Genomic DNA, 15409 nt, shown 5'->3' on the forward strand with positions numbered 1-15409 from the left:
GTCTAAAATAATTTCATGCGAGACCTGCATCGCCTTGCCTTTCTCCATTTTTGAACTCTTGCAAGCTACAACACAAATCCCTACACTGGCTTTTCGAATGCAGCCTCTCACCTCCATGCAAGATTTTTTCATCCACATTATTAAACGCGTGATTGTTTCATCCCAGCAATACATTTCTAATGCAAGTAATTTATTCAGAAAATTGGAACATAATATAAAACAGCAATTGTAAATTATAGTATACATTTTTTGTAGAAAAAAAAGGCGTTGGTTTATCTTATAATTTATTCCAACATCTAGTTTTTTTTCTTGTCAATTCAACTATCAATTAAATTTTATTATTGGATCAAACGATTTCTTTAACTGAGAAAATACTGTTCCTGATCACCAATTACATCTCTGTTTGAGACTGAAATATCTTTTACGCTAATAATTTAGTGTGACCAGTTATTAGTTATTGAAGAATCAAGGACAAATTTACACAAAGAATGGACCCCATGTCTTCTTAGATATTAGTCTTAATACTGGCGTTATGAATGCGCCAATGGAATATATGATTATGTCCATATAGAATGCACCAAAGAATACTTTTCGTACTTCCTGGTTACATGCAGTTGCCAGTCTGTCCTATGCTAATATTCACTCGGATTAGTGTCCAGTTATGTATTTATGCTGTTCTCACTGAGGAGTCTATTACCAGTAAATTATTACTTTTCCCAGTAAATCAAGAAAACGTTGGTTGCGTTTTATCACATTCCTTTCATTGTCTTCTGGCAGTACTGGTCCGACCCAGTGCTACTACACAAAATCAGCAGGAAAACACATTTTAAGTAACGAACTGAAAGCAACATTGATTGTTCGTATAAAGAAACAACAAACCTATTCTAATGTCTTACAATATCTATAAAACTCCACAGTACCACATATAAGAATATGGTATTTTTAACACAATAATGTAAATAACAAGAAGTTAATGAAGATGTAGTAAATATATCGGTTTCAAACTCCAATGATGATATTGCAGTAGTTTTATCTACGACTGAACGTACGCTGAGAGTAAAAAAAAAGGCTTTAGTTGGGTATTAGAAATAAAACTGAAGTCAGAAGGAACCTACCCAGAAGAAATTAAATAGACTTTTCCGAGAAGAAATATGTAAAATTAACTTTTGATTATCTGATAATAGCCAGACCTTTTTTTACAAGCCTCATATCAAGTGTTTTTCGTTTGACAAAATTTAGCACTACTACTGTACCGTAGTCTGAATACGTTTTGTGTGCAATATATCTTATGTACATAATTAACGGTTTTTATTAGTGTTTGTTTAAGTTCATTTTGTACGAAAATAGTTAATTTTTGATTGATATTATGAAGGAAAATATCGCCAATTCTCACGTTACGAAAGCATTTTCTTAATGTATAAAAATCATGTATATGATGGTACTATTTTAGCAATGAATAACCAATTATTCAGGAGTCTTACTATGTATGTAGTGTGAATTATGACAAGAATTACATTCATGCGATGTAATTCATATCACATGAAGTGTATGTATATACTTGCCTGTGAAATGCTTGAGCAGGAACTGGCTAACCTATATAAGTATCTAACCGTACATTCAGAACTTGAATGCCGATCTCAATTCAAAACTATCGGATTACTCCTTAGAATATATTGAAATTTAAAGTTTTCCAAAAATGTATGAATCTTGTTATAACAGAACCCAAACTTATAACCAATTTACTTTAAATTACATTATTTGACTATCAAAATATTGTTTTAAAAACTTTCTCAATAAAACCATCTTTATATTTTATATTATCAGCCATCAAATAGTAAAAAAAAAATACTACAGCAAGTTTGCGTTTAGGGTTCCAACAAAAATTGAGTATTTCTAGCCGAATACTTCATATAATACAATTATAAATATCAAGCATATCTAAGGAAAAGAATAAATTAAATATCAGTTACTTTTAACTCATACAGTATATTATAAAAATAAATAAAACAAAGTTGATTGTTTATTATAGTTTAATTAAAAACATATCCTAGGCTTTGATAGCATAAGTGCGGGGTAAATTCTTGTAATTCCTGCGGATCTCTTTACGTGTTTTGATTTGGGCCTCGCGCTTGGAAAGAGCTCTTCTGATCGCTCTGGTCTTCTTGGGCCTCAAGTCCAAAGGCTTGTACTTTTTGTTCTTGTAAAAACTCCTCAGGTTAGCCTTTTGCTTTTGGTGCATAACAATGAACACGCGAGCAATAGCTTTCCTCACCACACGACTAAAAAACAAAGAAAACGAAAAAAATGCTAAAAATATACAAACAATGATAAAGTAACCTAGCAATGTCTCCTCGGAGTACATTTTTGAGGTTAAACAGTCCAGAATTGAAAATGACTACTCGCAACTGACAGACACCGGTACAATTTCAATTCCACACTGATGAATGTCGTACACAGTTCATAACAGTCACATCAACAATAATTAGATTAGAACAACGTGTTAATTTGAAAAGTGGTGTGCTGTCAAAAGACCGCACTGGAACGTCAACGTCGAGCTCACGGCTTTGACAGATAAGAGGGGAGGGGAGGGGAAGCGGCTCACATTTTGGAAAGCTTGGAGGCGGCGCCGCCGGTCACTTTGGAGACCCTCAGGTTGGTGAGCTCCGTCTTCAGCTCATCCAACTGCTTGGTGAGCTCTCCTTTGCTCTTCACTCGCAACTCGGAGCACTTGACTTTGCCCTGAAACAGAAGCAGACGGTGAGGGGCGAATGGGGGCGAATGGGGGCGGGGGGGGCGCGGGGGCGCCCGATGGGGGCGGATTCACGCGGGAGGCTCACCATCTCGAAGCACTTCGCTCGCGGCCGCACACAGAAGGATGGTCGGTGCAGCCAACGCAATCGTCAACGAATCGCAGGCTCGCCACCCACCGCTAACCAACTGCAAAATGCATTCCATTATATTCAATTTGCAAGCAACAACAATATTTTTAATAATTTAGCAATGTGGATTAATCAAGTTAGTGTTAATATATGGATTCAAATAATACATTAATCGCCAATTAACAGCAAATTATCTAGTGACATTCAGCTTTTTCCAGGCGGGGGACGACAAAAGTTGGCCAATTTGTTATTGTTTTTTAAAAAACTTTTTTTTAAACCTACAGGCTTAGAAGCAATTCTGAAATTGATATAGTTTCTGCTGGTATAAAGTTTTATTAAAGAATAATCGATTTGATTCACAGTAGTACATCAAACGATATGCATGTTTCTTACCTCGTCTAAACTAAGGAGGGAGCAAATGTCCCCTCCTGTCACTTCCAAATTATGTCCTTTTTTTTTGATGCGCTGGAGGTGGATTATCTTCAGAAGACACCCTACCAGTGGCGGCTCGTCCGTATGGGCTGCGGGTCGGCAGTCCACCCAGTACAGTACAAATTCATGCTATTTTTTTCGTCCACATGGGCTGCGGGCTGCAGACCTCCCAGTATAGTACATATGCATGCTATTTTTGTTTTCATTCGACCACTGGTTTGGTTAATGAGCTACTACAGCCTGATTAATCTCTGCAGCCCCCCCCCACTATAAATTCTCACGAGCCGCTACTGCACCCTACAGTCCGAACTGTAGGGTAGTACCGGATTTTTAACGGCTAAACTCAACCCCCTATGTTCACTCTTTGGGATTTCTATGTATTTCATCAAAGAGTAGGATCCTTTTATTCGTCTTCGTTCATTGTACGAAATGACGTCCCTGAAATTATCGCAGTGGCCCGAAAATAAGGCGATGTTCCTCCCCTCCCATCGATTTTTTAATCTGCTTCTTCGAAATAATAAGGCGTCCAATTGTAATGGAATATGCAATGATTCACTTGTAGGAATCTCGTCGTCGTCATCGTCATCGAAACATTCGAGAATATTCCGCAACAACAAACTACATTCCCGAAACCCAGACGACATGCACCTGCAGTCGTTATATTAAACTCAGGCGGAACGCCCCTACCAGTCGAGTGGAACCAAAACGGTCGAAACACGCCGCCACCATTAAAATACATCGAGCGGAAAGGCGCCAAGCATTCCAGAAAATTCGACGCCTCGACGAAAACAAAATTCCTCTCGTACGCGTCAATAACCACTTCCATCAAGCATTCCAGAAAATTCGACGCCTCGACGAAAACAAAATTCCTTTCGTACGCGTCAATAACCACTTCCACCAAGCATTCCAGAAACCATATAAAAGGAGGTACAACGCAAACAACGACAGTCGACCCACAACAGCAAGCGTCGACACACAGCACCAGACCAGTCGACCCACAGCAGCAAGCGTCGACATACAGCTCCTGACCAGCCACCACTTCACTACACGGACTTGGAAGATCAACCAGCCGACCGAGCCAGCAACACACTGCCGTATTCAGAGACCTTCTGAACATAGCTGAATGCCGAGCCAGCGACACTCTACCATATCCAGAGACCGCTGAACGACATACTTTTGCCCACAAATACCATACCTTTGTACAACCATAGGCAAACAATAAAACTTTATAAAACTAGCACAACAGTGTTTCGTTAGGCCGGGATACGGTCAACACACATGTAACCCGCCTACATTGGTACTAATCCGACGTGATCTACGCAACCTTCTGATCATCCAACAGCGCTGTCAACACATCGCTACCCCGCCCACATTGGTGACCCCATCTTTGAACCACACAACAGTGTTTCGTTAGGCCGGGATACGGTCAACACATCGTACCCCGCCTACATTGGTGACCCCATCTTTGAACTACGCAGCCTTCATAGCAGTCAACAGCGCAGTCAACACGGCAGCCCACAGTGCAGCCTCCACAACAACCAACAGCCGCCACGACAGCAGCCCACAGCGCAGCCTACATCGCAGCCTTCATAGCAGTCAACAGCGCAGTCAACACGGCAGCCCACAGTGCAGCCTCCACAACAACCAACAGCCGCCACGACAGCAGCCCACAGCGCAGCCTACATAGCAGCCTACAACGCAGTCTACAACGCAACCCTCAACGCAGACTTCAAACGCAGTCCGCTACATGTCCCCACAACTAGTGACCATGTCAAACAACTCCGCAGCTTTCGCCACAACAAGACGCAACCCGGAGACAACAACCAAATGGATCCACTACTGTTGATCCGCCAGCACCGCTCATCACACCTTCGATGATTCATCACCTCGATGAGCCCATGCAGGACGCCGCAGCCTGCACAACAGCACCGTCCAGACCGACACAAACCTTCACTACCATTGTAACGACCGAAACAGTAACATGGTGTGAAAGTACATATGGACCAGCTACCAACACAACCCGCTGTTGAGTCAACCCACTCCAGCACAACCGGCGAAACAAATCGCCACTGAGCCAACTAGCTCCAACACAACACAGCCGCTGTCGAGACAACTAACTCCAGCACAACCAACGAAGACCAGCACTCAACGCACTTCGTCAACCAACGTTCTTCACGCAAGATCCGCTGTCGAGACAACTAACTCCAGCACAACCAACGAAGACCAGCAGTCAACGCACTTCGTCAACCAACGTTCTTCACGCAAGATCCGCTGTCGAGACAACTAACTCCAGCACAACTAACGAAGACCAGCACTCAACGCACTTCGTCAAACAACGTTCTTCACGCAAGACCCGCTGCCGAGACAACTAACTCCAGCACAACCAACGAAGACCAGCACTCAACGCACTTCGTCAACCAACGTTCTTCACGCAAGACCCGCTGCCGAGACAACTAACTCCAGCACAACCAACAAAACAGTCACGCGAATGACTCCACGCAGAACACAGCAGCCTGCACAACAGCACCATCCAAGCCATTACAAACCTTCACTGCCAACGCAGCTCGCCCAAAATAAGCAACCTGGTAGAGAACAAGACTTGGACCGGCATGCAACACAAGACCCGCTGTCGAGACAACTTTCTCCAGCACAACCGGACAAACAACGACGCCATCGAGTCAATAGACTCCAACACATCAAGATTCCCACAAAATCACACACATCGCTAACACTCACCGGAGAGCCATGTAGGAATCTCGTCGTCGTCATCGTCATCGAAACATTCGAGAATATTCCGCAACAACAAACTACATTCCCGAAACCCAGACGACATGCACCTGCAGTCGTTATATTAAACTCAGGCGGAACGCCCCTACCAGTCGAGTGGAACCAAAACGGTCGAAACACGCCGCCACCATTAAAATACATCGAGCGGAAAGGCGCCAAGCATTCCAGAAAATTCGACGCCTCGACGAAAACAAAATTCCTCTCGTACGCGTCAATAACCACTTCCATCAAGCATTCCAGAAAATTCGACGCCTCGACGAAAACAAAATTCCTTTCGTACGCGTCAATAACCACTTCCACCAAGCATTCCAGAAACCATATAAAAGGAGGTACAACGCAAACAACGACAGTCGACCCACAACAGCAAGCGTCGACACACAGCACCAGACCAGTCGACCCACAGCAGCAAGCGTCGACATACAGCTCCTGACCAGCCACCACTTCACTACACGGACTTGGAAGATCAACCAGCCGACCGAGCCAGCAACACACTGCCGTATTCAGAGACCTTCTGAACATAGCTGAATGCCGAGCCAGCGACACTCTACCATATCCAGAGACCGCTGAACGACATACTTTTGCCCACAAATACCATACCTTTGTACAACCATAGGCAAACAATAAAACTTTATAAAACTAGCACAACAGTGTTTCGTTAGGCCGGGATACGGTCAACACACATGTAACCCGCCTACATTGGTACTAATCCGACGTGATCTACGCAACCTTCTGATCATCCAACAGCGCTGTCAACACATCGCTACCCCGCCCACATTGGTGACCCCATCTTTGAACCACACAACAGTGTTTCGTTAGGCCGGGATACGGTCAACACATCGTACCCCGCCTACATTGGTGACCCCATCTTTGAACTACGCAGCCTTCATAGCAGTCAACAGCGCAGTCAACACGGCAGCCCACAGTGCAGCCTCCACAACAACCAACAGCCGCCACGACAGCAGCCCACAGCGCAGCCTACATCGCAGCCTTCATAGCAGTCAACAGCGCAGTCAACACGGCAGCCCACAGTGCAGCCTCCACAACAACCAACAGCCGCCACGACAGCAGCCCACAGCGCAGCCTACATAGCAGCCTACAACGCAGTCTACAACGCAACCCTCAACGCAGACTTCAAACGCAGTCCGCTACATGTCCCCACAACTAGTGACCATGTCAAACAACTCCGCAGCTTTCGCCACAACAAGACGCAACCCGGAGACAACAACCAAATGGATCCACTACTGTTGATCCGCCAGCACCGCTCATCACACCTTCGATGATTCATCACCTCGATGAGCCCATGCAGGACGCCGCAGCCTGCACAACAGCACCGTCCAGACCGACACAAACCTTCACTACCATTGTAACGACCGAAACAGTAACATGGTGTGAAAGTACATATGGACCAGCTACCAACACAACCCGCTGTTGAGTCAACCCACTCCAGCACAACCGGCGAAACAAATCGCCACTGAGCCAACTAGCTCCAACACAACACAGCCGCTGTCGAGACAACTAACTCCAGCACAACCAACGAAGACCAGCACTCAACGCACTTCGTCAACCAACGTTCTTCACGCAAGATCCGCTGTCGAGACAACTAACTCCAGCACAACCAACGAAGACCAGCAGTCAACGCACTTCGTCAACCAACGTTCTTCACGCAAGATCCGCTGTCGAGACAACTAACTCCAGCACAACTAACGAAGACCAGCACTCAACGCACTTCGTCAAACAACGTTCTTCACGCAAGACCCGCTGCCGAGACAACTAACTCCAGCACAACCAACGAAGACCAGCACTCAACGCACTTCGTCAACCAACGTTCTTCACGCAAGACCCGCTGCCGAGACAACTAACTCCAGCACAACCAACAAAACAGTCACGCGAATGACTCCACGCAGAACACAGCAGCCTGCACAACAGCACCATCCAAGCCATTACAAACCTTCACTGCCAACGCAGCTCGCCCAAAATAAGCAACCTGGTAGAGAACAAGACTTGGACCGGCATGCAACACAAGACCCGCTGTCGAGACAACTTTCTCCAGCACAACCGGACAAACAACGACGCCATCGAGTCAATAGACTCCAACACATCAAGATTCCCACAAAATCACACACATCGCTAACACTCACCGGAGAGCCATGTAGGAATCTCGTCGTCGTCATCGTCATCGAAACATTCGAGAATATTCCGCAACAACAAACTACATTCCCGAAACCCAGACGACATGCACCTGCAGTCGTTATATTAAACTCAGGCGGAACGCCCCTACCAGTCGAGTGGAACCAAAACGGTCGAAACACGCCGCCACCATTAAAATACATCGAGCGGAAAGGCGCCAAGCATTCCAGAAAATTCGACGCCTCGACGAAAACAAAATTCCTCTCGTACGCGTCAATAACCACTTCCATCAAGCATTCCAGAAAATTCGACGCCTCGACGAAAACAAAATTCCTTTCGTACGCGTCAATAACCACTTCCACCAAGCATTCCAGAAACCATATAAAAGGAGGTACAACGCAAACAACGACAGTCGACCCACAACAGCAAGCGTCGACACACAGCACCAGACCAGTCGACCCACAGCAGCAAGCGTCGACATACAGCTCCTGACCAGCCACCACTTCACTACACGGACTTGGAAGATCAACCAGCCGACCGAGCCAGCAACACACTGCCGTATTCAGAGACCTTCTGAACATAGCTGAATGCCGAGCCAGCGACACTCTACCATATCCAGAGACCGCTGAACGACATACTTTTGCCCACAAATACCATACCTTTGTACAACCATAGGCAAACAATAAAACTTTATAAAACTAGCACAACAGTGTTTCGTTAGGCCGGGATACGGTCAACACACATGTAACCCGCCTACATTGGTACTAATCCGACGTGATCTACGCAACCTTCTGATCATCCAACAGCGCTGTCAACACATCGCTACCCCGCCCACATTGGTGACCCCATCTTTGAACCACACAACAGTGTTTCGTTAGGCCGGGATACGGTCAACACATCGTACCCCGCCTACACACTTATGATCAGACTTCAACGTTGGCTCGATGCTAGTCAAATAACAATAGATCTCTCCATTACAATACAAAGCAAAAGAGCAAAAAATCAATTGTAAAGCATCGTCCAAACGCCGTCTTTTACTTATTATAAAGGACCTCTTCCCCATTAATCTACAACATGGTCGAGTTTGGGTCACCATCCTGTGAATTAGGACCAATTCGAATTTGATGCTCGTAGCGATTGCTTTACTTCTTTTCCGCTCGTCATATTAATATATTTATATTAATAGTCAATGGGAGCACCATTGAGGCTATATTATACAAGATATTCAGGAATGTCACAGGACTTTTATTCCAATGCCTACTCTGCATGTTTGCCAAGTCGCGAAAATAATCTTCTTGCGCAGGCGTGTCGAAGTCTACATACATAACGCACATCTTGTATCATATATTTTTTTCACAGAGTTGGCCCAACATCAAAAAGAGGCATTTAACATTATGGCTTGTAGTTTCTTCCAATTGACCGGATGGCTTTTTCAAAATATAACATTTGTGGGAATCTTGTGCGTCACAACAATATTTTTGTTGGCTATTAATTTAAATATACCACTTTAAAAGTAGCGCAGCGATGTCTGCATGTGCTATTAAAAGAGAAATGTAAAAAAATAAGTTTTTATTTCACGAATAAACCAATTTAATGTTTTTCTTACATACGTACATAGAAAATTTATTCCAAGTATGACGCTATACTAATCACACGTTATTGTAGAAATATAGTCTTACCAATGCTATGAAGAATAAATTTATTTATTATTAGTACTAGTGTAGTATTTGGCAATTTTTTTAACTATTCAAAAAAGAAATTCCTAGCAATATGCATTAAATTGACTTGAAAGGCAAATTTGTACTGATATTAGTCAATGCACTAATTGAAATTTTTATTTTGAAAGCTTTTGATAGTATCATAATTCATTACTAATTTTATGGCAGTTACTTATCTGAAAGTTTAAACATCTATTATTGATAATAAGTACATATATTCCAAATTAGGCAAATTTATACTCAATTGGTGTTAGGCAATTTTGGGAAAATACAAAGTTACAATGTCAAAGCTACGCATTTAAAATAAAATATATATCATAGGCACTTTTATTATATATGTTGTGAATCAAATATGTATTTACATAAAATAATAAATTAAACATGAATCAACTTTCCGGAGCACCACGGACATGGATGAAAGTTATCTAAGTTATCACACGCGTTGTTTGTCTCAGTCAGATGATTAATCTTGATGTCGGTGAGAAGTTTAATAATTTTATCAGCAGTATCGGCTTTTTCCAATTGAGCTCCATCAATTGCATGTTGTAATAAAGGCATTTTATTTTTTGATCCATTATTATATTCGATCATTAGTTGTTGAACTAATTCATTCAATTGATCCAGTTGTTCTTTCATCTGTTGCCTTTCTTGAGTTAGTAGTCGTAACTGAATATCTTTTTCATATTCTCTTTGTTTTAAAATACTCCTCTGCTTTTGATACAGTGCGATATATTCACATATTGTTTCAGTTTCACCTTGCAACTGTAAAACCAAATGTTCTAATCTCTGTTTATCATCCGATAAATTAGCTACATCGTCCATTAATCTAGTAAATCTTTCTTGAAGTTTTTTCATGGCTTCATTCGTGGGAATGTGTAAACAAGTTTCAGAATGCAATATTCGTTTGTTCGGTTCATCTTCACCATTGTAAAGTTTTTCAGTTTCAAGGCGATCGATTTCTTTACTCAACATGTTTGTTTCTTCTTCTATACGCAAACTTTCTTCATAAGATTTGTCATCATTTGACAAAACATTATTGTCACTTAAAATCGTTTTTAATCGACCATTTTCTTCAGTCATACTTTTGAGTCTGGTTCGAGCTAATTCAAATTCCTTTTGTAAAATATCAGATGACTGATTTTGAACTTCATAATGATTCAATCGATCCATTATTTGAGCGTGTTTCAAGGCTTCTTTTTCCAAAATACTGGATTCCGCTTGCAATCTAATCATTTCCTCATCCTTGGCAACTAAGTTAGATTGAGTTTTCTTCAACTTTTCTTCATTGTCAGCCAAAGTCAAGGTTAAAGTTTTTGTTAAATTTTTTTCTGCTTGAAGAAGCTCCACCAATTCCAGTTTATTTTCAGTCTATAACAAATTTTATTATGATAAAATATATTAAAAATTCAAAACAACAAGTGATGTAAACGGAAATACTTATGTATAATTTTATATGTAAATTATTATATCTGAGTTTTTTTATGTAAGAAAAACAATTATTTTAAAACAAACCATTTTATTATAAGCCTCCTGTAAATTTTCAATTTCATTCTTTAATTTATTATTTTGTGCAGTAGCTTTTTGGGCAGCAATCCGGTCACTTTCATTAGCCGCGTTTAACTTGGCCACATCGGGCTGTTCTGACTGTAATAACTTCATTGCACTGTTCAATTCCTCAATCTGTGTTCTATTTTGTGCAACTTCCACCAAAGCTGTTCGCAGTGCGGTCTCTTTCTTTTGCAATTCCCTCTAAAAAAAAAAAAAATTATTTGTATACACATGGTTCACCCAGTTAATTATTACATACTTTTATACTACATAATATATAGTAATAAAATATATACCTGAAGATCTAAATTGCTTTCTTCGATTGCTTTATTGTTCTCGTCAGATTGTGCAAGTTCTTGTTTAGGCGCTTCTTTAACAGCAGCATTCGAAATGTGGATCGTTGATTGCAGTTGCTTTTCGAGCGTCTCCATTTGATGAATTAAATTCGATTCACGATTCGACAACTCCTCATTCACCAAAGCTAAGCTTTCGTGTTTTTTACTCATCAATTCCAATTGATCGTTCAATTGTTGAACATAGAGTTGATATTGAGCGTTCGATTGATTCTTTTCGGCATCCAATTGCTTTAATTCTTGATTTAAATTAGCAATACGTTGATTTAGCTCAGCATTTTCATCCATTAAACTTTGATTATTGGGTGCTTGTACATACCCCTGATTTAGTTGTTGGTAGCGTAATTCATTTGCATTGATGTGAAACATCAGCTCTTCCACTTTCTTTACGAGATCTGCATTCTCAGATAACTTTATATTAACCAACGATTTTGTTTCAGTGAGTTCTTCCTTTAAATCGTTAGAGATTTTTGCATGAGAAGACTCGCCAGCTTTCAGTTTAGAATTCTCCAGCAACGCTTGATTAAGAGTTTTTGTTACATCCTCATATTTCTCTTTCATGGTGGAATATTCAACTTCTAAACATGAAGCACGCTGTCTAGAAATACTCAAACGACCTGATACGTCATTATTTTGATTTTTCATTTCGGCAACGATATTTTCTAATTTGTTTACTTTAGAAGACAACGCATTTTTTTCCGATACTAAAAACTCTACTGTTTGCATATGAAACTGTAGTTGCTGTTGCAGTTTTATAACAGCTGATGTTGACATTGCCTCATCTATACTATCATCATCATTATCATTACTGCATTCATCGTTGTTAACGGCTGATCCTTTTTCATTCTCCAAAAATATGTTCGAGTTAGATTCTGGTGGTCTATTATCAGTAAATACAGATTCTCGAAGAAAACTATTTTCAGAATTTACATGATGTTGAATTTCATCATTAGATAAGTTGCCATTATTTTGATTCGAAAATAAAACATCGGCTAGTAAATACTTATTGTCAGACTCTGATTTGATTTCATTTTGTTGAAATTGAACATTATTTGAAAGCTCATCAAAGAAATTCATAGGTGCTGAATTATTTAAATTGAAAGGATACTGATTGATTTTGGAATGCATTGATTGGTCCGAGTTTTCAAATTTAGAATCATATGAATGTTCATTCTTTTCAACCGAATTTAAAGCCGCATCATGGTCTACAATGTTGTTTAATTCACAGGTATCTTTAATGGTACTTTCCACAACATTTGGATCTTGTTTGACGGTCACTTTTCTTTTTGTTTTATATTCTTCTAACTGTGAAAATATAAAATAGAAATACGTGTTTAGAAATACACATGTTTAAATAGCGTCAGCGTCTAGTCATCAGTTGCTTACATTTATCTAATAAACGGATATTAACAAAACAAAAAAGTACTCGAAAAGTCAATTGAGAATGGTATTCAATTTTTGAAAAGAATACTACATGTCGTTTAACATGTAAATTTATGTCCAAAAGCAGACTAGTTTTGTATACTTATTTAGATTTTAGACAAAAAAGTAAGGTGTGGAAATTTTTGATAGAATTTTCCACCAAATTGTCATCTGTACATATATACAAATGGGAATTTGTACATCGATGATGACTAAAAAATATGGCATAGCTAACTTTTCATATAAATCTCAGTTTTAATAAAACTACAAAAAAGATTAAAATATGAATATGAAATTTTAATCTACATTGAGCAATCTTATCATATTGAACAATTATATCATATGAAAAGAGAAAGTTTACAATTGGCATCGATTCAAATTCTCGTCATTGCTGATATAAAATATAAACACGAGAAACAAGTACGTGATAATATAATGCCAGAGGAAGCTCACTTAGTGGTACTATGTGGCATGAAATTGACAAGAAGAATGACGTGTAGTGACGCGTGGCGAAAGGGAATGTGATCAAAAAGCACCTTTTTTCTAGCTGCAGCAACACGGTTGACGGGGGGCACCATGGGGGGCGCAGCCCCGGGGGCGGAGCCCGACATCACACCCAAATTCAGACCCCGCCGGTTGTTAAACCAACACCTTCCAATATACTGACACGCATACAACACACTGACACTGACAGATACCTCGATTATTCGAAATTCGAAAAAATTATATTATCTGCATAGATATTCTTCCTTTAAATTAAATGTCTGTAAATATAAATGATTAAAGCAAATAAAAACAATTCGAAGAGATTTTTGAAAATTATTTATCTTAACAATGGATTAAGAGGGCTGGACACCAGCGCCTTGTCCATACAAACGTATTAGACTTCTCCCTTCCTCAATTATGGTACTAGAGAAATTATTTTTTTAATATGCTATGGATATACACCATTGGGTTGCATCTATCGTTTTATTTTTTTGATTAGTTATTTTTTATAGGAGCTAAGAGCCGCCAAACATCAATAAAATCGCCTCTTTTTTACACATACGAAAAGAGTCCAGCGTGCTTATTTAACGGTCGATTTTAAACAAAATACTCGCATAGTTGCACAGAAAATATCTTTCTCATACCGATGATGAAATTTTGGTAAAAATTGGTCCAGTTTCGGAGGAGAAAATAGGAGAATACGAAACCTCGATTTTGTCAATTTAAAATATGTTTTACCTGGTCGAAGCGCAACTGTCGCATTCACTCAATATATATATATATATATATATATATATATATATATATATATATATATATATATATATATATATTGCCGCATTCACTCAATATATATATCGAAGATCAATATATATATATTGAAGAAAGGAACAAGATCAATATATATATCGAAGAAAGGAACGGCAACAAAATTAAGGTTTCGGATGTACAGCTCTCTTAAGGGCGGTTGACTTTCTTAAAAGCAGAGTGGGCACTATTCATTGCCCACTTATATTAAAATAACACTTAAATGCCAATTAATATGTTGTTATTGGTAAGCAGTGAATAGGAATACAATCCAAAGTACAAAAAGGTACTCATTTAATGTAACATATAAATAACAGGGCTTTATAAATTAAAAATTCAAGTATCCATGAATTGGGTCCCCTGTGAAACATGCATTTTTGTTAAATGAACTTTTCATTTCTATACTTGTCTCGTTAGCTTGGTACTAGGAGTATATGAAAAATATTGAATTAATTGAAATACACAGAGCCGCTCAAGGGGTGATTTGAGGGTGCAGAACACCCGGGCGCCAACCACCCTTAGAGCGGCGCTGGAAATACATAAATACATATATGCATGTTGCTCTAATAAACATAAAATTATTAATTTTATTCAAAATTGACAAATTATATTCAAGTATAGATGCGGAGAGTTCATTTAACGAGAATTGGCGAAACCAGGTCCACCACCATGAACTGTAGTGCTTCTCCTACATATATGTAATTCCCAATGGGAATCCATGTATCCAAAGATAGGTTCAGGTTAAAATTTCTTAAACTTTTGAGAGCTGATATAAGTATAAACGTGTAATCATGAAAACCACACAAAATCAATAATATATGTAAATAAAAGGAATTCAAAAATTGCATTA

General features: G+C 39.8%; 2 protein-coding genes across 2 annotated transcripts; both read right to left on the reverse strand.

Moving 5' to 3' along the window:
* Window positions 1-2016: 2016 nt before the first annotated feature.
* Window positions 2017-2954, reverse strand: RpL35 (Ribosomal protein L35). The gene is made up of 3 exons (XM_077436260.1): window positions 2838-2954; window positions 2603-2739; window positions 2017-2279 (listed from the first exon to the last, which is right to left on the reverse strand). Exons 1-3 carry the CDS (start codon window positions 2838-2840, stop codon window positions 2048-2050), a joined length of 372 nt encoding a protein of 123 aa, XP_077292386.1. The 5' UTR covers window positions 2841-2954; the 3' UTR covers window positions 2017-2047.
* Window positions 2955-9778: 6824 nt separating this feature from the next.
* LOC143916173 (golgin subfamily A member 2-like) lies at window positions 9779-13969 on the reverse strand. The gene is made up of 4 exons (XM_077437125.1): window positions 13803-13969; window positions 11788-13149; window positions 11456-11692; window positions 9779-11311 (listed from the first exon to the last, which is right to left on the reverse strand). The coding sequence occupies exons 1-4, from the start codon at window positions 13875-13877 to the stop codon at window positions 10319-10321; spliced, it is 2667 nt and encodes an 888-aa protein (XP_077293251.1). The 5' UTR covers window positions 13878-13969; the 3' UTR covers window positions 9779-10318.
* Window positions 13970-15409: the final 1440 nt, after the last annotated feature.

This window comes from Arctopsyche grandis, chromosome 8 (genome assembly GCF_051622035.1).
Source record: "Arctopsyche grandis isolate Sample6627 chromosome 8, ASM5162203v2, whole genome shotgun sequence".
Classification (NCBI taxonomy): Eukaryota; Metazoa; Arthropoda; class Insecta; order Trichoptera; family Hydropsychidae; genus Arctopsyche; species Arctopsyche grandis.